General features: G+C 43.3%; 1 protein-coding gene across 5 annotated transcripts; it reads right to left on the bottom strand.

Moving 5' to 3' along the window:
- Positions 1-95: 95 nt before the first annotated feature.
- HUS1 (HUS1 checkpoint clamp component) lies at positions 96-23,590 on the bottom strand. Of its 5 annotated transcripts, none has more exons than XR_012653748.1 (10): positions 23,475-23,590; positions 23,042-23,169; positions 22,321-22,497; positions 21,539-21,646; positions 20,537-20,611; positions 18,387-18,486; positions 17,900-18,031; positions 16,534-17,092; positions 2,274-2,465; positions 96-350 (listed from the first exon to the last, which is right to left on the bottom strand). XR_012653748.1 is itself a non-coding variant. In XM_075052274.1 (8 exons), exons 1-8 carry the CDS (start codon positions 23,524-23,526, stop codon positions 17,010-17,012), a joined length of 855 nt encoding a protein of 284 aa, XP_074908375.1. In that variant the 5' UTR covers positions 23,527-23,590; the 3' UTR covers positions 14,902-17,009. The 5 variants fall into 5 exon arrangements, 2 of the variants coding, with proteins under 2 accessions (XP_074908375.1, XP_074908376.1); XR_012653749.1 differs by lacking the exons at positions 96-350; positions 2,274-2,465 and adding exons at positions 12,331-12,835; positions 14,294-14,370; XR_012653747.1 differs by lacking the exons at positions 96-350; positions 2,274-2,465 and adding an exon at positions 12,331-14,370.
- Between the last annotated feature and the right edge of the window lie 986 nt (positions 23,591-24,576).

Below are 24,576 nucleotides of genomic sequence, written 5' to 3' on the forward strand. Positions count from 1 at the left end.
TTTTCTCCAGTACACTTATGGTGAACAGAGTTCTAACACAAAACCATGCACACAGGTATTACTTGAGTGTTTTTCTGAACACACACACACACACACACACACCCCCCAAGAACAATCTGATTAATTTAAAAGCTTAAATTAATCAGAAGAAATAAGCCAGGGATAAGAAAAGTACAGTGGGATAAGCTACATAATTACTAACATACTAATCAGCATGTGTTTTACCTGTTGCATGTTCTTTACCTTGATGAAATAGGCATTGACAATATGCCAATTAATAATACTTACAGCACATCAACATTATAAATATAAAATCCACAATAGGAAGAAGCAGGTCAAATCCAGGAGAACTGTAAAAAAAATCCCCAATCATGAATCCAAAATTTAACTTGTTATAATCACTATATTTCAAGACAAAACAAACCCCTTTGTCTATTATTAGGTGCTTGATTCTGTGAATTACCAGTTGCTTCCTGGGAAATGTTTACCACCAGGAGAATCCATAAACTGCCAAACCCAAGTATGAACCAAAGCTCACAATTTTAAGGAATTTGAGATGGGTACGATGAATTTCCTCAGGATTTGCCCAGTGTACTTAAGATATACCATTTTTTAACCGCTGTTTAGTGTCAGAGAATGCTGTACGAACAGTGCTTGCAGACATTACAGTGTTTAGTACACAGGACACTTTTCCAAGCTAGTTAGCTTCGGTAAGCCTGTCCCCAGCCCAACACCAAGACTGGTGAACACTTACTTCCTATATGAAGGGCATCACTTTGATCAAATTAAGACATCAGAAGCAGATTAGGCTTTATAAATGAAAAGACAACAAACAAAAGCTGTCACTGCTGTCATTAAAACTTATACGAGAATAGAGATGGCAGAAAAATCTAATTAAGATCACAAGTAGAAATAAATCTTGTCTCTGAAACCATGACAATTAACTGTGTAAAGAATTGATATGGTAAATACTGACATTATAAATTATGACAGAGCACATTCTCTGACAGACGTTTTAGCTTTCAGAAATCGGGTAGAAGTAGGAGAGATGAGGTGCTAAACAAAAGGAGATACCAGAATGTGAAAGTGAGGGAAATCTGTTATTTTCACAAAGATTTTTTTTTTCTTATTATTAGCTATGCTGCTACTGCATACAGTGGGGAAATAAAAAAAAAAAAAAAAAGGGAAATCTGATAAAGAAACTCCCAAAGTTCCTCCCAGGGTAAGAACAGTTCATCAGAAACCAAACCCATCCGTGGGTGTAAGTCAACTGACCTGCAATGAATGCAATAGAGCAGCACCAAATTACACCACCAGAGCATAAATTACCTCCTGTCTTTTATAACTTAGATGGTATAAATGATTAAGTTTTAAACAGTTCGTTTGCTGGCTTGCTCTTGCTAGCATAAATCAGTTATTATATCAGAAAATTAGTTTTATCCCAGGTTCTGACAGCTACTTCCTTCCATCGACTAAGAAAAGATTTACTGAATTCAAGAATTCAGTGACACTGTCAAAGTCCAGTCCCTACAAACCTTCCATGAAAGGATTTTTGTCGTTTTTATATAATACATGTAACAACCACCAGCAGCAGGAAGATTAAATTCAACCCCCTCATTCTAACTCATTGCATGACAGAGTTCTCTGACTTAATTTAACAATGAGAAAACTGTGAATAATTATCTCCACCATTTCGCTGACAGGATTGCTATAGTATAGCACAAGCCAAGTATACAAAACTTTCCCGATGTACAGAAGCTGCAGGGTTTTTTTGGCGGGGCGGGGGGGTGGTGGTGGTGGATCTTAAAGTATGGATATGTTGGCATAAAGCTTGAGAAGGACACCAGCAGAACAGATTTCTTTCCACATCCATGAAATTTTCTCCTTTGGCATTATAGCAACAATCCTCCTATACCTTAGTAAATGAAATAAAACTCTTTCCAATATTTTCTTATTCTTGTGAAAGCTCTTTACAAAAGTGACATCACCATCTGGTAGTATTCCTTCAGTCAAGTCTGAATGTGTGGTTTACACTTCGAAAATGAGGGAAATTATGTCAAAGATGATGTTGAACTTCCATGCTGAAGTATTTCAGGACCTTATTTGGGAAAACATTCAGCCTGGCAATAAATTCATTCCTAACTTGAAGTGCTCCTTAACTCTCATTAAAATCAGTGGACTTCCTAAGCATATGCTTGAACTGGGCTAGAAAACAGAATGTGTTGAAATCCTTTGAAAAAGCAACACCCCACAGACCCAAATCGCCCACTTACACATTGTACAGGTGGTTTGAGTTTGAGTACACAGCCCATCCACAGGGAGGGAGCACCTCGCTCTGCTTCAAGCCGACAGTGGTGGGGATCAGACGGAGCACCCCGTCCGTGACGAGAGTTCCATGCCACCAGGGCGAAGCAGCCAAACAGAAGCTCATTCCTCAACTGGTCTAGTTGTGAGAAAGTGGTTTTCTGCAAAAGAAAAATCCAAATGAATAGGGTGTCTGCAGCCTCCTCTCTCCTCTCTGTAAATACATTCATCCCCTGCAACTCACAGGCTACCGCAGATGGGGGAACTAAGTTTTTGTGGTCATCTCTTATTAAAATACGGGCAACTGTAGCAACATACACCATACTTGAGGGAGTTAATCACCCATTCCCCCTCTAAGGGGCCTATGTTCTATGTGCCTTCACTATCTTCTGCGCTCTTGTAGTATTTAAGGGCCCATCTGATGCAAATTGTAATTTCTCCCATGGAAACTAACAGATTTTCACCCATTGAGACTTTAGCCTTAAAGAGTCAGATCGTGGACTTGCAAACAAGGGGAAACATTCAAAGACTTGGAAAGGAAGCTCACTCATGGAAACTGTCCTGAAGGCACTCTGATACGATACATACAGAGTAAATTCAAAACCCCTTGCCTATCTCCCAGAGACAGAAAGACTATAAGGCAGATGGGAAAGGGTCACTGTAAGGACTCTTGTTCTCCAAGAATCCAAAAACAATACATAAATCACCTTTAACAGCATTGGTTACAGACGCAGGACACTTTGCTTTCCTGTCCTCTGGCTGACCTGAGCACTGAAGCTGTAGCCAAATTTTTGGACGATGCTACCACCCCTGCGTGGAGGGCTGGAGCTCAGATGCCTACATTACATGAAGCAGGCCAAAAAGATACAATTCCGAGAATTATTTCCAGAAAGACTTGGAGTCAGCATGGCTCCATGGCAGAGATTTAATGAACCATAATGGCCTTCCTTATCTCTATTTTTTTAAAGGTAAACATTTGAACTTCCCAAATATGCATTTTCTCCCAAAAAAGAACCACCTTCAGACCAGAATGAAGCAAAGAACGTGTCGCATGTGCTCCATGTCTCCTACTCCTACATTACCGAATGCGTCCCTCCTGTCCAAAATGCCCTCTTGAATCTCTGACTCCATCAACTGAATGACCTCTGGGGAGACAAGTTTTGCAGGCAGCAGCCCCACCTCCTGCAAAATGGGCGCTTCACCAAGTCCCAGCACCTGAGAGGAACCAGTGGAAGAACCTTTGGCCATCGTGAGCCGCCTTCATCTTGTTCAGCACACTAGCCAGGGCCCAAGGCAGGTGCTCTGTGAGGTTTTTTTCTACAAAAACTGCTGCGAGGATGAGTTTTGCTCTAGAGGAACTAAGTGCCCTCCATTCTGTTAATATTCAGTCTTGTGCTGAAGCCACACAGTCTCACAGACACCACAAATCAAATAGCTACCATTGGCAGGGTAGAAGCCAAGCCAAATCAAAACAAAACCCCATGCCAATGGCATGTCGATGTTTGTGTTTTCATCAGAAATGCCAGCGCCTTCTGGAAATTCAAATGTAATGACTGGAATTTGGGATTTATTTTCAGCTTCCAAAAGAAATGTCACAAGTGAGATCTATGAAGACGGTTCTCGTGACCACCTCCCTGATCTGAATTACTGAAAGCTTCACAAAGTAAGTCGTATCTTTCAGCTGGCATGAACTGGCATAACTACTGATTTCAAATGAACTAAGCCGATTTATGCCAGCTGAGAGCTCGCCACTATAAATTAACAGGTATTTATGAGCTGCTCAGAAGTCTAAGACCTGTGTACAAATTATTCCATACTATTTCACAAAATTAGAGATAATTTCTTGAGTTGCTAGTTTACTTCTAGGTTCTTTGAGGAGTGATAAATTCACAAAAATGATGGGGTAAGTGAAATTTTTCTAGCAATTACTAACGTTGCCAGTTATTTTGAGTGAAACAAAGGCTAAAGTTGTTCCCATCTTCTCCTGCAAATTATACAGGTGCCAGCACATGACTGGATATCACTTAAAATGCTTTAAAATCTGAGTGTGATTTAGCTTCTGCTTGTATAACATAAGACAATTCTTTCCTGTCTGTTTTCATTTTTGGAAAAGACTCCTGCCATTTGACTGATTACATTTAGTATCCCACACTTTCCATTGCTGGAGATCTATCTGATTCCTGAATACCAGAATAAATTACTCGGAACTCCAGCTTGGCATCTTCCATAGTTACATGACATGACAGTAAACCATACAAGCTCATAGAATGCAGTCTTTAAATCTGTGTAAGAAAAATCAACTAATTAACCGATGACTTGGTACAAAAAGTAGGGAAGTCCAACATTCCTGTAGTGAACTGCAATAAATTGTGCTTCAGATTGTCATCAATAGTACATCACAAAGTGAGAAATTAATTAATTATTAACTATGAGTTGAACACGTGTCCTCCCACCTAAGGAAAGGAGAGCCAAACATTTACGGCACCAGCCCACACACATTCACACAGTTTGTTTCCCTGATTAATCACTGAGACATGTGCATGAATAAAGAAACCCCTGAGTAAACACCTATGAAGTGAAGGCTAGAATTTAGACAGGCCTCTATCAGAGAAGCCAAATGCACTGGAAATCCTTTATGCATTTATTCACTACATATTGCACCCAGCTGTACAGTACAAGGGTTCTTGTTTTACAGATGAAGCACTGAAGTACAGAGAGGCTTAAGTCCAGATCCTGTAAGCTATTTAGCCACCTGATCTCATCTGAGTTCAGCATCTCTCAGGGTCTGTGCCTAAATGATTTGACCTAGGTCATTCATGATGCTTGCTCTAGAAACAGTATTTCTTCCATAGCTTACAAAGTTTAAACAATTCCAGTCTTACCTTTAGTCACTGGCAAGCTGCCCATTCGAGAAATGTCATTTATGGAAGACTATAAAAAAATCACACCCTCTCACAACTGTTAACTGAGGTCTGCTGCTTTTTCCTAGCTTTGTTTTTCTTAAGAGAGCAGAGTAATACCTTTTTCCACAGCTCTTTAGCACCCTCTATTGTTTTCTTTTTCTAATCAAAATTTCACTCTTTTTGAATTGCTGTGGCATCAAAAAAAAAAAAAAGAAGAAAAAGAAAAGACTTCTTCTAAAGCAGGATAAAAATAAGGATCAGTAATATAGTAGTGTGTAACTAGAACGCAGTGAAAACAAGAGAAGGTTATAGATAAGTTTCTATACCAATTCACTGACTCACAAAAAAATGCTTTCTTAAAGGCAAAGAGATTTTTGCTACCCACTTCAGCAGAGTAGAGCCTATGACTGCAGAAGTTTTGTCTAATAAGACCTGAGTAGTGGCTGCAGAACTTAACCTTATAAATGTAAACTGGAAACCAAAATACTTAACATTATACTAGGACAACTATAAACAATGTGAAATAGGTCTAAAGATTCGTTAAGTGTTCTCAAATGCCAAACCTGTAAGATATAAGTCTGTTTTGGATGGTTACAAAAAGTGCCAAATGGATTCAGTTTGTCAGACAGTTATGCAGCCTTTGCATGGCTACACATCAGTATTACTTGCTACAAATTTCAAGGGGGGGCAATCAAAAACACCAACACACAAACCACACACTCAAAGCAAGATTTAACTTTAATTGGACAAAGTCTGTTTGCATGTGAAGAAGTACAATTGATCCGAGGATCTTCTAGAAATTCCTTAAATCTCTGAAGCTGCTCAAGAACAATTTTCAGGGCTGCCACTTAAAATGCTTGTTTCGGTCGAACTCACAAACTTGCCATCATTCTCTGAATTAACTCTTATTACCTTCTAACTGAGGAATATAACCAAATAATAAAGTGGCACATGTAAATTTGGATAGATCAAAAATTTAGAACTTGATATCAAGTTTCATGGAAGATATTGAGAGTCAAAAATCAAATCCAGGAGTCATGAAGGGCCTGAGCTCTTTAACAGCTATTGTGACTCAATGAAAAGGTATAAAAATTGTTTGGGGCCAGACAGAGTTCACTGTGGAGGTCAATTTAAAAGCAAGTACATTTGAAAAATCAGGAGCAAGTCAAAAGCAATGTAACATCTATCTTCTTCCTGGGCTTTCTCAACAGGGCAGAAGACTTGCCAGGGACTTGCTTGTATAAGGCTGCTCCACAGAATCATGCCAGACCAAGACAGATGGGATCGGATGTGAGGGATGGAGAGCATCTTCTGGTCTCTGGGACAGATGGCGGGACAAGGCCAACATCTTGTCTAAATCCCCCGTCTTATATTTAGAATTTACCCTTTGACATTTTGTCTTCTCTTCTTACGTAACCCTGACAGAATCTTGGGTGTTCCAAATCAGAAGAAATTTGATTAAATGGAAGTACTGCTAAATGTCAGACCAGAGCAGATACTGCAGTGTCTAAACTCTATTTAGCCAGGAGTGAGATAGTATATGAAATAAAAGAGCAAATAATTTTCCGTGTTAATCCTGCAGTGCCAGAATGAAATAACTGGTACATAAAGTTATTTTTCATTACTATCATAGCAGCTGGTGGTTGGTTCAGAGAGTTCTATGCTCTCACCCTCTTTAATGCTCCTCTGAGACATACTTTGAAAAAAGGGATGAAAATAACACAAGGTAGCAGATGTTGGTAGTATATCCAAATGGACAGTTTAACATTTACATGTAAAGATTTCCTGAAAACCAAGGCCTTGCAATAGGAAATTAATAGTGTCTGATACAAAATGGGTGGGGATATCTTAGGCAGTATCTAATGGCAATAGTGACAGATTTCCACTAGTTTTCAAAAGATCAACAGATAGATCAATATTACAAGCTTCTGTAAAAACCTGTTTCTGTGCTTCATAAATAACTTCCAATTTGCACCGCACCCAGAACAATTGTTTTGATTAATGTTTCTGGATAATACTGTGATTTAAATACAGATCAATGGCAATCACACTACTCTGAAATGAATCCAAAGAACTACAGCCAACACAGCCAGTCTACTGCAAAAAAGAAGCAAAACTAGCATTTCAGCATTTTTCCTGTTTGCCTCCTCTGTTTTGAATGTGAGCTACATCTGCGCTAGGTTTTCAAGCTCTTTGACTGCAATAAATGAGTAGAGACTCTTTAGAAGAAAAAAAAAATCATTAGTATTTAACTACACTTTGTTGTGCTGGGACACATCCTCCACTATTTTGGAACTTTCATTTTGTGAGAATCACAGCTGCCATCCCACCCATTTCACCCAAATAAAAGGGAATGGGGAAAGAAGTAATAGCTCTTTTTAATATATCCCTTGTGTCGTGGTTTAACCCCAGCCAGCAACTAAGCACCATGCAGCCGCTCACTCCCTCCCCCCCACCCAGTGGGATGGGGGAGAAAATGGGGAAAAGCAGTAAAACTCATGGGTTGAGATAAAAACGGTTTAATAGAATACAAAAAGAAGAAACTAATAATGATAACACTAATAAAGTGACAGTAGTAATGATAAAAGGATTGGAATATACAAATGATGCACAGTGCAATTGCTCACCACCCGCTGATCGACACCCAGTTAGTCCCCGAGCGGCGATTCCCCCACCCCCACTCCCCCCAGTTTATATACTGGGCATGACATCACACGGTATGGAATACCCCTTTGGCCACTTTGGGTCAGCTGCCCTGGCTGTGTCCCTTCCCAACTTCTCATGCCCCTCCAGCTTTCTCACTGGCTGGGCATGAGAAGCTGTAAAATCCTTGACTTTAGTTTAAACACCACTTAGCAACAACTGCAAACATCAGTGTTATCAAGGTTCTTTTCATACTGAACTCAAACATAGCACCGTACCAGCTACCAGGAAGACAATTAACTCTATCCCAGCTGTAACCAGGACACCTTGTAAACAAACATTGTGGGTTTTTATTATTTTTTTATTATTTTATTATTAAACATTAACTCTCCCTTGCACCTGAGCACTCTTCCAACACGTTTTCCTCATGCCAGGTCCAGCACGTCCCAAGATTCATTGAGCCAAGGTCTGTCGTGTCCCACTCTCCACACACAGAGGCAGGAGTCCCACGCTGAAAGCAGGTAAAAACATTACAACGTAGTAAGAAGTCCAAAATGGGACGACCCTTCCACGGATGGGATCTGCACAGAGTGCTGCGCACTGGTCAGAGGCTTGTCTGAGGCTGCCCAACCCAGTGTTCCCAGTATCTGAAGGAATGTAAGATTATCCATACTGGCCTCCCTTTCTTTATAGTGTTACCTTTAATAAATGGTATTTTAAGTGATACTTTACAGTGGCTGAGCGCCTTTTTTACTGGGATCATAACAAACCAGCACCTTTTGGTGTGAAACAGATGGAGAGGACAGGAGAGCTAGAATGCTATAAAGAGAGAACTGAGTGATCAGAAGGACTAGAATTACATACATGGATGAAATTTGAACACAAACCCAGCAAAATGCAGCACCGTTCCCTCAGGAAGCAGAACCAAAATATACCAATGCAATGTAGGAACTTGTCAGTTTAAAAGAACAAAAAAAGCACAAGCTCTCAGCTGCAGAGGTGTTAACGTAACAGATGTTGGATTAAAATTAAGGCACAAACCTCCAGTAAACATACAAAAAGTACACACATGACCTTGTGTACTACATACTCATGTTCAGGAGCAGCTACTCCAAGTATGTACCAGCACAGAAAGATGTCAACAACATCACCTTCAGCAACAGAGTAAAAAAATCTTCTGTTGTATTCTGCTTAGCAAAATTAAGGTAGCACAGGCATACAAGAGGCTTCACTAAACATCTTGTGGTATAGAGGAGAGCTTTTCTTACTAAGAAGAAGGAAAAAAATAAAACCTATCTCAGTGAAAGGGAAATTGTCAGCGGAAGAAAATACACATATAAGGCCTTGGTACACAGGTTTATGCCACAAATCAGAGGAAGGCCCTAAGAAGAGGATGGAAAAGGCCCTCAGGGGTGAACAAAGTTCAGAGGGAATCCAAGGAGCTTGTGAAGCAGCTTTTCAGAGTAACAGAAGTTAGCACAGAGGTACAGCAGCTTCCCTCCTATCCCTCAGTGCCTGTCTCCATCCTCTCACCAGGGTGTTAACTAAGAACGCATGGATCTGTCTCCTCAGTAGGAATGAAGGGATCTGCTAGATTTTACAAGGCAGGGACAGCAGCACCCAGAATCAGGTCCCCAGCTCCAGAGAAAGAAAAGTTCATCAGCATGTGTACTCAGGGGAGGAACTGGGAAAGCAGAGAGCACCAAGTGTTGGTCAGGGGTGGGTGAGCAGCCTCTTCAGGCCAACTTTGCAGAATGCAAATCACTTGTACTATTTGGCAAACTATTCCAATTGCACAGCTCTCCTAAACTAGAGACCTAGACTCAGTGATTTAGAGTAGCAGACGTTAATCCTCTTTCTCCACATTCTTATCTTAAACCTTGGGTCTTTCTGCAGATAATAAAACAATACACAGGAACATCATGCCTGTTCTACAGATTTTTCTAGTACACAACAACAAAACAATGTTTTAAAGCAACTTCTCTTGGCAAGACTGCTCCTAAACTTCTCTTTACAGCTGCATGGCAAATGCAAGAACAGTCCCACATTAGGATCCCAACTCCCTCACCAGCCCCAAAAGCTTCCATTCCAGATTACTCATCTGTTAAATGCCTGCCTTCTACTGCACTACTACTATTTTAACTGAAATACAAGGTCAGGAAGCTAGAAATCTCTCCAGAAGCATAACTCAGCAATAGTTCATCTCAAATACAAATATCAGGATAACTAGAAAATATATGTTAAGTTTTCGACTTCCAAGATTTTCTGCCATTGGAGGCAGAAATCTTGCCCAATTGCTTCCCGAGTACATAATATTGAGGTGCCCAAGCCCATGGCTTGAACGCTGCCTGATGCTCAGTGCTGCTTGAACTCAAGTCAAAACAAGCAGCAAATGCCTTCCGGACTGTAAGATATGGTCATGTCACACCTCAACTCATTTTCTTTTCTGAGAAAGCAAAAACACTCAACCTGAAAACCCAGAGCCTGAACATCCCACACATTCAAATAAGTATTCCTAATGAAGAAGAAAAGAAAAACCCCTCTTGCCCTTTCTGGAGGCAGAATTATGTACAAGCAGCACCATTAGGGAGATGAACACTTACACCTCAAATTTCTGCAGACCTAGTGACTCAACAGCCCAAGTGTCAGTTGGTTGAAAACAACAGTATAAAGCATATATTTGCCTAAAATGTTTGATTAGGTCTTAAAATTTATGAAATTAAGATAGTGATCCTTTTCCCCCATGCCATCTTACAGAGCGATACGGCAAGACTTACAGAGCGATACAGCAAGACTTACAGAGCCAAATAGTCTATAACAAAAAAAATCAGAAATTTATATATAAACCAAACCAGTAACACCTGCAGAATTGTCTATCCCCCCCTCCCAATACTGTTGATGCCTCAACCACATAAAATTAAATTACTTCTAACATTTGCTGATAGGTTATGGAATGCCAGAGGATGTGCAACTCACTTGTTTGAGGGGATGGTGCTAGACCCAGATGTTACTATCAAGAGAGAATGTGAGGTTGTTATTTGCCTGATAACATTTAGGTGTGATGCTCAGTCCCTGTGCTTGCCCTTCCAGACACCAATGTCCTTCCACATATTCCAGCAGTAAGTCTAGAGCATACTTCTCTGCTAAACATCATTATCTCACTTCCATTCTGGCAGTAACTCTTTAGACATTAAAGTAAACCAGTATGGCTCAGAAACCCAACTAAAATCTCTTTTTTTTTTGTCTCATTTAATAACAAGGCAGAAATGGGACTACAGCTTGAAAAGTATACGGTCCACATCAATATAAATTGTATTTGCACTGAACTGTTTATCCTGCCTACCAACATCAAGTTGTCACATTTTCAATCTATAATACAGATGGTGAATTTGTAGAGAGGTGTTTCCAAGAGACATTCTCCAAAACCAACAAATATTTTGAGGAAGGCACTAAGTAATCAACTGGGATCACTCATATGAAACATAGAATTGCTTGGGACCCATACTAACAGGTATACTTAGATCCAACAAATGTGACCCTGAAATGAAATTCAACCATACCTACCGCACACCACCCTCAGTATCCATTACCACAGTGGATGTGCAGCACAGTCTTACACAAAAGGAGGAGCTCCCTTAAAAATGGAGGCGAAAAATCCCCTCTCGTCCCTGGTTTTGATTTTTGGGTCTAGCAAGTGACCAGAGGAAGTCAGTGACTTCATATACTCTTCAGTGGCCTTTAGTAGGGGTTTCAACATGTATGTTATTTATGCAAAATAATGTGTTCACAAAATAACACTTACCTAAAACGTAGATCTGTGCCTGCAGTGTTGGGAGCTGGTATCCCATTGACTCACCAAGGAAGAAGTTGATTGCTCCAGACAAAATTTTAAGTAGAATTAGGCCAAACACATTACAGAATTTAGCCTTAGCCCCTTGTTTAACCATACAAGTCTTTCACCCAGTATACTCTGTAGACAGTAGATGATAATTAAGCACAAATTATCTACTGTCAGAGTGAAATAAAGCAAGTTTGTTGCCGAGCATGTATACGCCTGTGTGGACACAGCAGGAGTAAACATGACGAGGCAGGAGAACAGAGCTGGCGCCAGAAGCAAGAGCCAGAACTAGCCAGCTGCTCCCACCTACCTGCAGCCTCAAAGAACCTTCACTGGGAATTTCAGAGACAGCTACAAGAAAGCAATTGTATACAGTCACTTGCAAGCATTAATACCCACTTTCAGAATACCGCAATTAAAAATTAGGATCATTTAAGTATATATTTTATGATAAACTATCACCAAATTCTGTTTCGATACAGTCCTTTGCTAGTCTTCAGAATAAGAAGGATGAAAGGATGGAAAACTGCAAGCGTATGTGGTAGAAGAGTGCCCCTTTAAGGGTATCTTGTCAAGGACCTTTTCAGTGCAAAAAAAGGGCTAAGAAGAGGAGGAAACCATAAACAAGAACATAAAGGGACACAAAACTGATGGACAAATGATAAGAGAGACGGTGTATGTGGGAGTGTGAGAATGTTTATTCCAGCAGGTTATCTGATTAAGCACATCCTATATTGGGATGATAAGGAAGAGGACAAACACACAGATGTAAAACCTGACCAATTAGCATTAGCAAAGACAATAACCAGAAAAAAAAACCAACCAAACCCTGGTCATTCACACTAATTGTTGGGCTGTCAAGAAACTGCAGACTATATTGCTTTTGGCTGGGATGGAGTTAATTTTCTTCATAGTATTTCATATGGTGCTACATTCTGGAGTTGTGACCAAAATAGTGTTGATAACACAGGGATGTTTTGGTTCCTGCTGAGCAGTGCTTACCCAGAGCCAAGGGCTTTTCTGCTTCTCACCCCACCCCAACAGTGAGGAGGCTGGGGGGGCACAAGGAGTCGGGAGGGGACACAGCCAGGACAGGTGACCCCAACGGATCCAAGGGATGTTCCAGACCATATGGTGCTGTGCTCAGCTGGAGGAAAAGAAGAAGGAAGGGGGGCACGTTTGGAGTGATGGCGTTTGCCTTCCCAAGTCACTGATACTTAGCGTGATGGAGCCCCGCTTTCCTGGAGATGGCTGAACACCTGCGTGCCGATAGGAAATACTGCATGAATTCCTTGTTTTGCTTTGCTTGCATGTACAGCTTTTGCTTTACCTATTAAACTGTCTTTATTTCAACCCACGAGTTTTCTCACTTTTACCTTCTGATTCTCTTCCTCATCCCACTAGCAGGGAGTGTGCGAGCGGCTGCGTGGGCCTGAGCTGCCTACCGGGGTCAACCCACAACACAGGCAAAACGCGACTTCGCAACTGATAAAGATGCAAATCTCAAGGACCAGCGTGCTGGACGGGGTGGGTGGAAATATGCCAGCTGATGAGGCAATGTGCAGGGCAAGGGGGAGCGGGAAGGAACAACGGGGGAGTAGGCGGACAGTCATATAAGAGGGGTCAGTCAATACGCTCATCGCTGCAGTCTGTCCTACCTTCTTACGAAGTCCTTTCTTCACTATCTCTGCGTAACCTCCTCTCTATCCTGTGTGTCTACGTCCTGCAAAGACTAGGTGCCAGTTACAGAGGGGAACATCATGAGTGGGATCGGTGCCAGCTACTGGAGTCAGACCAGGGCTGTGGTGTCAGCTACTGGAGCGAGTGTGGGGGTCCTAGCCACCAGCCGCTGGGGTGGGAATGGTGTGTGTCCCCAAAAAATCAACTACCGGGGGGCACTGGCATGAGTGAGGCAAGGTGCAGGGCTTGGTGCCAGCAGCTGGAGCAGGACCACAGGTCACAGCCCATGTACCTGGCGCTGGTTGATGGGGGCTGTCTGTATGTTCCCCGAACTGTGTGTGTGTGTGGGGGGTGTTTGCTGTCAAACTTGAAGCCAGTGAGTACAAGGGCCTGGGACAGGGCTGGGGTATTAGTCAGGCGAAGGGTCTGTGCTTATATCCAGAGGAACCCGTGAGTATGGGATGCCTGTGGGACAAGGGTGTGAGTGCTGCATGTTTGCTTGTGAGCACAGACCTAGATGAGCCAGCGAATAGGGGACCAACAAGGCGGGTCAGAGGGCCAGGATCTGGGCAGGGGTACTAGGTGGACAGTGCCAGTACTCGAGGGATCTACAAATGTGTATGTGCTTATGAACCTAGAGAGCATTGTGTGTGTGCCTGCACTGGTGACCTTCTGTCTCTGCCAGATGAAGAGGAGGAAAGGGATGCAGCTGCCTGTGCTTATTTTACGTGGGTCCTGTAGGTAGATGCAGTCGAAGGCATGGCTTGTTTGTGGCAGTCCGTGACCAGCCACATCAGTGTTCTGTGTGTGTCTGTATGTGTCTCTGGGACACAAGCTCAGCTTCACTGCTGGTTGAACCTGCAAGTGGGGAAGCAGCAGCTACATCCCTCAGCCCAGGGCATACACATCCCTGGTACCCAGGTACCTGAGGCCGGGCTCCAGTAGCTGTGCAGGAGTCGTCCTGGGCCAGAGCTGCTGGAGGTGGTGGCCACCCCTAACATCCTGTAACAGACACATGCGTTAGGAGAACAAAGCGTTGGAGAGAAGCTGCATGGTCTCACAGTTATTTCGTAGTCCCACCAGTGGCTCGTAACTCCATTTTGTCTTGGTGGCTTAAGCCACAACAAAAATTTGCTGGCATAAACCAATTGGTTCATCATGTGGAACCAGCCAGGGCTGTTAATGAGAAATGTTTCTGCTCATTGTAGGTGTTAGGGAGCAGCAAAAGCGAGGCTGCTCCAGGAGTGAGGAGGAGCCAGGAGCAGAGGGTGGCCACAATGCAGGTTAGGCAGCACCCCTACAGCTGGGGCACAGGCCCACAGAACCTACATCAGGCAAGCAGAACCAAGAGGTGAGAGCAGCAGCTCCCATCCAAAGCCAATCCATGAAATCCAAACATCAATTCAGGAATAGGGCTGGGCCAAGGCCCATCTACAACATACCTTAGGGGGGTACAGGATGCCACAGCCTGAGCTGCAATAGGACCTGTGGGCCCATGGTCAGGGTGGGGTGGGTAGGGGTCCCTGGTGAGGCTGCTTAGGGCCATTAAGGCCCAATGCTTCCCTCAGGGCTCTGACAACTGGATTCACAGCAGGATGACAGCAGGTTTAAACCTGAATAAGTGTTATTTTCCCTGTGATCAGCACGTATGCGTCAACTGGATGGCAGAGCTGAGCTGTATCCTTGTGCTGCATTTAGGTGGGAAGAGCAAGAAAGGACCGGGCCCAGAGAGATTTCACCTCTGTTGGTCCATCTTAGCCTCCTCCCCTCCAGAATATGAAATGGACATCTCACTGCATACTTGTGACCTGTACCAGCATCACTCCCACTTTACTTTTTATAAAAAAAAAAACCACAAAACCAACACATTTTCTTACAATTATAACTTTTGATCTCTTTTTAAAAATAGCAGTCACAGAGCCTGCACAGCTGAGAGGCCATTATTACTAGTTCTTATGCTATACCAGAAAAAGCCATTTCCATCAGGTTATACAGAACACATTTTTCAAAGGAGAAAATCCAAAGATTTCAAAGCCTACTTTCATAGTGCATACTCTGTATCATACTTCGACAGTTTTTCCCCTCTCCTCAGGAGAAACTCCAGGAATATTTACCACATACCTCTTACCATGCACTTGCTGTAACTTGGTGTACAGCTTTTTTCATCTTACACAGAATTTTTTGGTAATTGCAGTCACCCATGAAAACTAACAGGATTTGGAAGATGCTTTCTGGTTAGTCTGATAGAAATGGTGGAAGAAGGCAAACAAGCATAACATTCCCAGGCCATTGCCTCCCCTCCAGCATTCTACTGACCACTTGCATCTGCAAGAACAGAAAGATTAATTGCTCCCTTAACCTCAATGTCCCTTGGAAATAAAACAAACTAAAAAAACCCAACGCTTCTGCCCACCACAAGAGTTACCGTCTAGCAGAAACCCCCAGTCCCACCTGGCAGCAAACACTCACTATTTCTAAAACAAGAAGTTTCACAAGATATTCAAAACCCTGTGGAACACCAAAGGCTCTATGGAACACATCTGGGTAACAAATACAATCACACATGGAATAAGCAGGAAAAGACCTCAGAAGATAACCAGGAAGTAGAAGCAGCGGCAGTACTCCTGTCAGTGAGACTTAGTCATGCTCTTGGCTGCTCGGCATCAGAGCCTAGATGCAATCTCACCATGTCTGATGCCGTGATGACACAGGTTGTACAATGCTTTCCATCTGGAAAGGGGAAAAAATGTGGTCCATGGATAACCTGCCCTTTATTTCACACCAACTGTTGTGTTCACACGTCGCCATATGATACTCACTCTGTACATACATAGAGACCTTCACTGCCCACATTAACAAGATAATTCAGACTGTTTATCTCATCCTCTCAGGCCAAGAGCTAAACACATCAGTTCAAACACTAACAGAACTACTGAGGTATGCTGGAGCAAGTCAGACCAAAAGATACAACCAGGTAGAAACAGATGCTGCTGAGCCGTTGGTGCTCCTCAGCATCCCTTACCTCCCGTTACATGCTGGCAACCACAGGAAGCTCCTCTGCCTCAGACGCATTTCTACTGCACAACATGCAGCAGCACCAAGTCCATACACATCACTGCTGGAACAGAAGTCGATCCAGTACCACGTCAGGAGAGCTGTGCTTACCTTCCCAGGCAGATACCAGTCTGTCAACCCTGCAGAGGCCTCTCCTGCTCCATGGAGGTATGACAGATTGCTCGGAGATCTCTTAAATTGGAGCTGCATTGTCCAATACTGAATACACCCCGCAGCAGCTCCAGAGGTCAATTCTACCTTTATGTTTGTCGACGAGAAAAAAAGATACTACTTTGCCTTCCCCACAGCTCAAAGCACCCCAAAAGCACATACAGATTTCAGGTTTGCTCCCCATAATGCTCAGATGTGCCAGCTCCCCAGTGTTGTGTCCTTCATAGCACGTAACTTCACAAAAATGGCCTTCTGGATGAGGAGGTATTTTTAATAAGTTCATAAATATGGAAATAACATCCATCTGATGGCTGTGTCTAACAGCATATCATTGAGAGTACTCCAGCAGCTCGTGAAAGTTTTCAGGCTTCATAGAAAAGGCCTCGGGTTGGAAAATGACCGGGATTCCAAAACATTCAGGCAAGTGCTGGAATAAAATACTGAAGCGAAACATCCTCATGGAGCAAGATGAAGTGGACTATTCTTTTGCTTACAATATCTGTAAAGAGAAAAAAAAACCCCAAAATGCAAATCCAGTTTAAAGCAGGAAAAATACTTTAAAATTACATCTTCTGCAGAATGTCAGCATAAGAATACAATGCTTCTACCACTTCTGACACAAGGATGACTAGACATATCATCCTGTAATATTTAAGTCCTCAAGGGTCTATGAAGCATTACTAAGAGTCTATGAAAGCTGAAACAAAAAAGGAAATACGTAATGTATAGGCCTATGATGCTATACCCCCGCACTAAACCATAACAGACAGATGTTCTCAGGAAAAGCATACAGAGTTATCAAAATAGGATATAAAACTCTGCACATGCGTCTGCTGGAAAGAACATATCATTTCTATGGTTAGAAACACTAGCTGCATGAAAAGCATTTTGGTATTAGAATCAATTTGGTGCTGAATGTAAGAAATCATCTGAGAAAAAAACCCAAACCAAACATGTCAACAAATCCCAGTTTCTCTGTTAGAAACTAGGGGCTTTCTTTTAAGACATTCAAAAAATAATACCTCAAAATAATAATAAAAAATAGTAACTTCAAAACAAAGACAAGACACCCATGATTAGTCACACTGAATATTCACCTTGATACTTATAAAAGGGCCTGGCTTTATTTTTTTTTTAGTTTTTTTTTTCTTCCCCAAATGCCTAAGGCCTGAAGCTTACTGCCTAAAACAGAAAAATAGTCAAGTTTCAAACAGACAAAACAGAAGACACGCTGTTCTGCCAAGACTACAAGTATGGCAAATATCCCTCCTTAACTGGAGCTTGCAAGCAGAGCTGTTGAACTTACTGCATAACGCTTTTGTGGGATTGACCTGCTGTCCAGCAAGCAGCTGCAGCAGCTTCTTGATGTCTATGCGTGCCTCAGCCATGCTTTCCAGATCTCTGCTTTGAGCAGAACTTTGACATCCATCCTCTGATGCTAAAAGCATAAGAGCACAACACTTTAGTCAAAACATTAGGAGTTTCAACACCACTAAGGACACATCTGATAATCACTGAACAGCTGGTACTCAGCTGGGTTGTTTTTCAGAAACAGCAGTGCAAGGAAGAGAAAGCCCAGTTTTCCTACAAAGTTGTCAAGGATACTGGAAGAGATTCCCCCCCACAGACATGAAACAGCCATTGGCCACTTCTCTTCTTAAGGTTTCATTTGACAACTTCAAAGTACTTGATGCTATTTTGTAAGGACTAACAGAAGGTAAGTATTATTATCAGCATCACACTTAAGAAATGAGATCAGACAGATACAAGAGACAACTAACAGGGAAACTTACCCCAGGGAGGATTTCCCAAGTCTTTAAAATGTGTTGTTACAGATACTAAGTCAGTTTCTATTTTCAAGTTCATTTCTCCACTCAAGTTTGCTTCAATCACCTGCAATACAATCAATCTCAATTTTAGGCAAGCCCCTTCTGCACTGCAGAATTACAGAAGAATAAAGTGCAGCTCTGTTCAAATACGAGCTTCCAGAAGTACTTCAGTGCCTTCACAGCTCAACTGTACTTTTTGAACATGGTTTGAACATTTGAATGTTCAGCTACAAAATGCATTTCTCATCATTCCTGTGTGAATCATCCTAGACCGACCTCCCTGAAATTATGAAAAGAAATTCAATTGCTCTCCAGTGCTTTTAGAACAAGTACTGGCTTTGGGAAGTTCATGTGCTGAGGAAAAGGCTTTAGAAAAAGAGACTGAAGCTGGAGAAATGCAAGTGTTCCTGCATTTCCATCCAACTTTTTAACAAACAGAAAGGCACCTACACAATCCATATGACACACAGAAAATGGGATGCACCAAGAGCTGACCTGCAGTTGCAGTGTCACTTTCCAAGACTTAAAAAGAGACAACAGCTGCACCAGAGCAGTAACTCCAAGCAGGACTTTGAACTGCTAGAAATCCTGGAACAGTGCTGAAAGTTTTCAAATTCTATCCTGACAAAGCGTCCAACCAGAAGGAGACTATACATGATCTTACACAAATCCCAAGCAGATCAGAGGATTCCTAAAGCACATCTAAGTACTTCATTTCTGTGATGAGAAGAATTCTCAACAATTTTAAGAGAGGCTCATATCACAACCAGAATCTCCTATCAAATGGGAGACACCCACAGATGAATGCTCCCAAACAATGGCCAAGTACTATTTGAAAGAGCTTCTAAGCCCTTTTTGCAGCACTGGTCTTGACCAGTTTTACTACCAAGAAGCATCTAGCACAAATATTTAATTGTAACACTTGATGTTTTTGCTCCTAATAACAGGAAAGCATGTAGAGGATGCATGTAGTCTGCCTCCTTCCTTAGAGCTATCAAAGCTATTTCACAGAAATTTATTTATTTTAGTGCTTTGGAGCAGGAGGTAAGGAACTTAGGAAGGTGAGTATGCCCAGTGTTGATATGCTACCGCTTCTGAGTGTTGCTGAACACCAAAGTTCAATCCCGTCATACAGCTATCCCGTGTGAGAAGAGATCCTCAACTCTGGAAACAAAGCAGTTAGTTATACACTGTGCTTAGTCATGTGTAAGAACTTCCACTGAGGACATGGGGAAAGGAAGGAGAAAGAAAAAATAAAACCCCCAAAAGACTGACAAAGGAGAAGAGTTTGAAGTGCTTATTCTTGTATTTGCAGGATGACTGCCATTTGCAAAGTTGCCAGAAACCCAGGGTAATCTCTCAACTCTTCCAAGCCTTGGAAGACTGAGACTGTCCCAGTTTCAGGATTCTTAGTTTATAGAAAATTTCCCATTTATCAAAATTGGTATGAACAGCTCCAACACCAAACTATTCCAAAGCTCTATGCTTACTTACTAACTTTCATGTCAGTCAATTCTGGTGACTGTGAGCAACAACAGCTGAAGAAAACCCAAACAAACCCCTTTTCTGGCCAACTGCAGAGGGCTTCTTTCAATGGAAGGCCCAACAGCACTCCAGGAACCCAGGGTGGACTGGAAACCCACCCTGTCAGAGTCTAAAGCACAGGCTGACATCCAGGAGCTGCTAGTAGGATTTCCTTTAAATCCTACCTCAAGTTTACCTAAAGTTCATTCATACAGATACCTAACACAAGACTCAGTTAATAGGCATTTCTTCAATGAAATCACCTGGAAAGTCTCCAGTTAGCTTCCGGAAGGACCGCAATTTCTTACCAGCTATAAAGAGTGGCTTGTAGCAACACAATGCCATGTTCTTTTAAGGATTCAGTACAAAGAGCACCACTTTCTGGGAAGCCCAGGACAAGCTCTTCAGTGTAAATCCTAAATTAAATCCCATCACTCTCTTCAGCCCTTACACAGTCTTCAGGTGCCTTTAGTTCAATGTCTGACCCATCCCAAAATAAGGTATAACACCAGTCTAGGCAACAGGGAAACATGTTATGTCCAAGATAAAATAAGGTGTGTAGGACACATGCCTGAAGTGCCTTAACTTACAATGGAATTGCTGAGATTCTTCATTCTCTCCACAACACTCTTCATTGTTTTCAGCACTGGTAGATAAATACTGACCTAGAAAGACATAAGAACTGCATTTACACAAATATTTCATGTGGACTGGGTTGTGATGCATTTATTTCTCCCTTCAATTCTATCTTATTTTGGACTCGGTTATCTATTGAGTGCAGGGAGCACAATATTTAACTGAAATCAGCAAATGACTCAGGAACAGAGTCCTCTTTCCCATTACACCAATAGGCCGTCACTCTAGCAATTGCCTCAGACATACTATCCCAAGTCTGTGCTCGAAATAAAGCAGAGACAGTTTTTTTCAGATCAGATGCTCACATGACTCCGCATTTGTGTTACTGAGCAGTTAATAGTTACTATAGCCAAAAAGGAAAGAATATGATTCCCATGGTACTGTAATTGTTTCTGTAACTGCATCAGTGTACATCTGAAATAACAGAACAAAATACATCAAGTTTCTACCGAGTCATATGTCTTCAGAATTTAAATACTCTTAGCTATAAAGGTAACAGACATCTGTAACCTCATATAGGAGTACATTTCCACAAAGACCTTTCCTTGCAACTCTGCTAAAAGTCAAAAAGGATATACAGAGAATTTATAAAAATCAGGACAAAACATATATATCTAACTCTGCCAGGGAGGCCCTGAATTTCAAAAAGAACAGATTATTTGGGCCACTTGGTACCTAGGCGCTCCGGCCCAAGCCATTCAAGTCCTTTGCTCTTCCCTTCCTCCACTCTGAGGAGCATCACAGCAACAACTGGCAACCACCTGCTCCGGTTTTACAGGTTCTGGACCCTCTTGTCAAGATGGAAGCCATGTCCCATCCCTCTCCAAACCTCTAGCCTCCAGCCTTCCCCTCTTTCCTTTCACCTCCTCTCCCAAACCCACCGGTAGTATACTTAGCAGCTATAGTATTCCACTTGCAACCTCCCCTTTCCATATGGAATATAAAAAGAGGCTTACATCAAAGTCTGGCACACTGGGCTCTCTGAAGTCATTCCATAATCTTCTGGGAATAACCCCCACAGGAATGTCATGTGTCACCATCCTACTGCTGCTTGATAAGGATGGCTTGAGGGAGAGAGAGGATGTTCTTGCAGTTAAAAACAGGATGTGAATTCTAAATTCAAATTTTTCAGACCCTCTCCGGGAAATACTGTAAGTGAGTGCCCCAGACACTCAGTTCCAGTTTTCCATAGGTTCCTATCAGTCTGCTATTAAGCAGACTTCCCTTTTGAATAAGGAAGAGGTTGTGAGGTGTCAGTCATTAGTATCTATAAGCTATCCTGGGAGCTGAAGGGGTGAATCAGTGAAGACATATTAAGAAAAAAAAATAATCTGCAAGACAGCAGTTTGAAATGGAAGGCAGGACAATCAGAAGCAAAACAAAGAGCCAAACACTACACTGAAACCCAATGGCTTCAATGAGAAGGCAATAATGCACAGAAGATTTAGAGAATGAAGGAACAGAGAAAAGTAGACATTAGAAAAAGGAGCTTCAATCACATAGCTTTCATTCTTCTTTCACCTCTTCCTTGCCTTTTGGAAAATACAAAGCTGATTCTGTGTGCTACCAACCAGGACGGCAGGGAAGGCTAATGAAATGGAAAATGGCATGATTTTTCTTTATTTAGTTTTCTAGAATTATACCAAAGACTACCAATGCCTCTATCTGATCTTAGGAAAGCACTTAATTTTTAAGAGCTTTTTCTTAGTAATGAAGTTAAAAGCATGGTTGCACTTACTAGCTCAACAGCAACTCTGAGACAGGGACAGTGTTTGTTAGTCAACTTTATCTTCACTGCCTTAGCATTCTGGGCAGTTTTTAATGCTCTCGACAGGTTCTCAGGCACCAACTCTAAATAGATTTCATTGTGCTCTGCAGCAACTCCTTCCATCTGAAATTCATCGAAGAAATTCCCCTACAATTTTTGAAAGTTGGGAAATAAAATAAAGCAAATGAAAAAGAAAAAAAAAAAGACAAAGGGGCAAGTTTTACCTATCAGGCCTTAAACTTAGACCTGCATGTGAACAACGGGAAGCTTTCCCGTGCCTGGCATCACCTGCAGGAACCAAGAAGCCCATTGCTTCAGGCCAAACCTACTAATTTCAGATCCTCCCCTAAGATCAGTCCCCAAACCAAGGGGTATGATGGTTGAGCTATGCTCTCCTGTTTCCAGTTTTGGGCAGGCCCCTGCGGTCCAGCACACACCGAAGCTTGCCACTGAAGCGACGACCAAGGTAAAGACGATGTCTGGCCAGAAACACGAGGCCCGCGCAACTAAAAGGCAGCCCTGCAAAACAAGAGTGCCTTCAAGTGCCTCGAGAGACCCAGCACACCTCGGGTGAGGGCCACGCGTGCAATTAACGCTGCCACGTGCTCAATTAACGCCGCCTCGTGCGCCAGACCCAACCGCCCGCTCCGGCTGTCAATGGTGCATGGTTGTCGAACCTCCCCGGGCTTACCTGGCACAGCTCGCACCACATACTGACGCCTCCATTCGCTACTTTATCGGAGAGGATGAAATACAGCTTGCTGACGGTGAGGCGCAGGGCGCAGGTCTTGGCTAACTTGGCGATGGTGTTAATTACACCTGGCGGGGGGGGGGGGGGGAAGGAGGGGGGGTGTGATGTTACCGCGGTAATCGCTTCACACGGGGGCAGGGGAAAAACGTGCGGTCCCCAAAAACGCGGATCGTGCTGCTGCGGGAATCCCCCCAACGCCTCAGGGCGAAGGCAGGAAGGCGCCTCACGCTGCCTTGCACCCCGGGACGGGCCTCCGCGCCGCCGGCCCGGGCCTCGGGACGCCCACGGCCCTTCCTCCTCCCGTTCCCCGGCGAAGGCGGCCCGGGCTCAGCCCTCCCTCCTCCTCCTCCTCCTCCCGCCCTGGCCTACTCACGGCTGAAGTGGTTGAGGCAAGCCAGATCCACGATCTTAGCCCGGAATCGCATGGCGCCGCCCGGCCCGCCGCCTCAGCCCCGCCCGCCGGGAGGCCGAGGGCGGGCCCGGGCGGGAGTCAGTCAGGGAAAGAGCGGGCTCCGGCTGAAGGGCCGCGGGCGGGCGGCAGCCCGGCGCAGGCGCTTTGTCGCCGGGGGGAGCGCTATGGCCGAGGGAGGGAAGCAGCGCTGATGTAGGAAAGTAGAGGAGAACGGAGCTCTGCGGCTCTCTTCGCCATCACCCGCCAGGCCGCCCAGAAAGGGCCCCGGGAAGGAGCTGTCTTGTCAGACCGGGCGCCTCATGCTGACAGGCTGCCTTTGCCCGGGGCTGTTTCAGCCTAGAGCACGGCGTGCGGGGGTTTTTGCAGAGTATGGAGTAGGGTTTTTTGCGGAGAATGGAGTAGTTCAGAGGTACAAAGCGAGGGAAAACCTCGCTCTGCCTGCGCCTGGCCGTGTGCGGCGTGCCTCTCCTACAGGACCTTGGCCTCTGTGGTGTTCTCGGTCCCTTGCAGCCCTCGAAAACTGCCGCGTTTGCAGAGACGGTTTTCTAGGGCTGTCCTCTTGGGTTCCTCAGGATTGTCGGGCGTGCTTTTGCCACGCCACAAGTTCCCCAGGTCAGCTAAATTGCCTTTCTTCCATTTGACTCTGAAATACTCTTGGGATGCTGCTCACAGTGCCTTGATGCTGTCTTTCGAGACAGTCATTATGAGGAAAATTAAAGAACAATAGAGACAACTTCAGGTCTACCTACTGACAGAAAGAGCAATAGTTTCTGGAGAGGTTATTCTCTGGCTGTGTTGCTCCCAGGCCCTGGGCACTTTGCAGAAACCAGCTGAAGATTTTCCTAGAGAAACCACTCCAGTGCAGCAGGGTTCGGCAGAATCAATCCCGAGTCAAATCTTCAGCCAATAAACTCAGCACTGTGGTTTGACATGCACTGTATTTTTCAGAGTAGTATTTCCCTGACAAAAGTCATCCTACCAAGATAGTTCACTGTCAGATCTCTTAAACAATGTCTGTGAATGTATCACACCCTCATCTTGTGTCAGTTCCCGTTTCTGTTGG

Source organism: Buteo buteo, chromosome 20, assembly GCF_964188355.1.
Source record: "Buteo buteo chromosome 20, bButBut1.hap1.1, whole genome shotgun sequence".
Lineage (NCBI taxonomy): Eukaryota > Metazoa > Chordata > Aves > Accipitriformes > Accipitridae > Buteo > Buteo buteo.

Bases quoted from the DNA above. Each gene is read 5' to 3' on its own strand.
- HUS1 (XM_075052274.1), bottom strand. From the start codon at position 23,526: ATGCGATTCCGGGCTAAGATCGTGGATCTGGCTTGCCTCAACCACTTC. The intron at 21,647-22,320 runs GTAAGTGCAACC...CTCTCCCTCAAG, and splicing joins TCAGAGTTGCTGTTGAGCTA to CCATCCTTATCAAGCAGCAG. The intron at 17,093-17,899 runs GTAAGTTCAACA...TTCTCTTTACAG, and splicing joins TCCCACAAAAGCGTTATGCA to ATATTGTAAGCAAAAGAATA.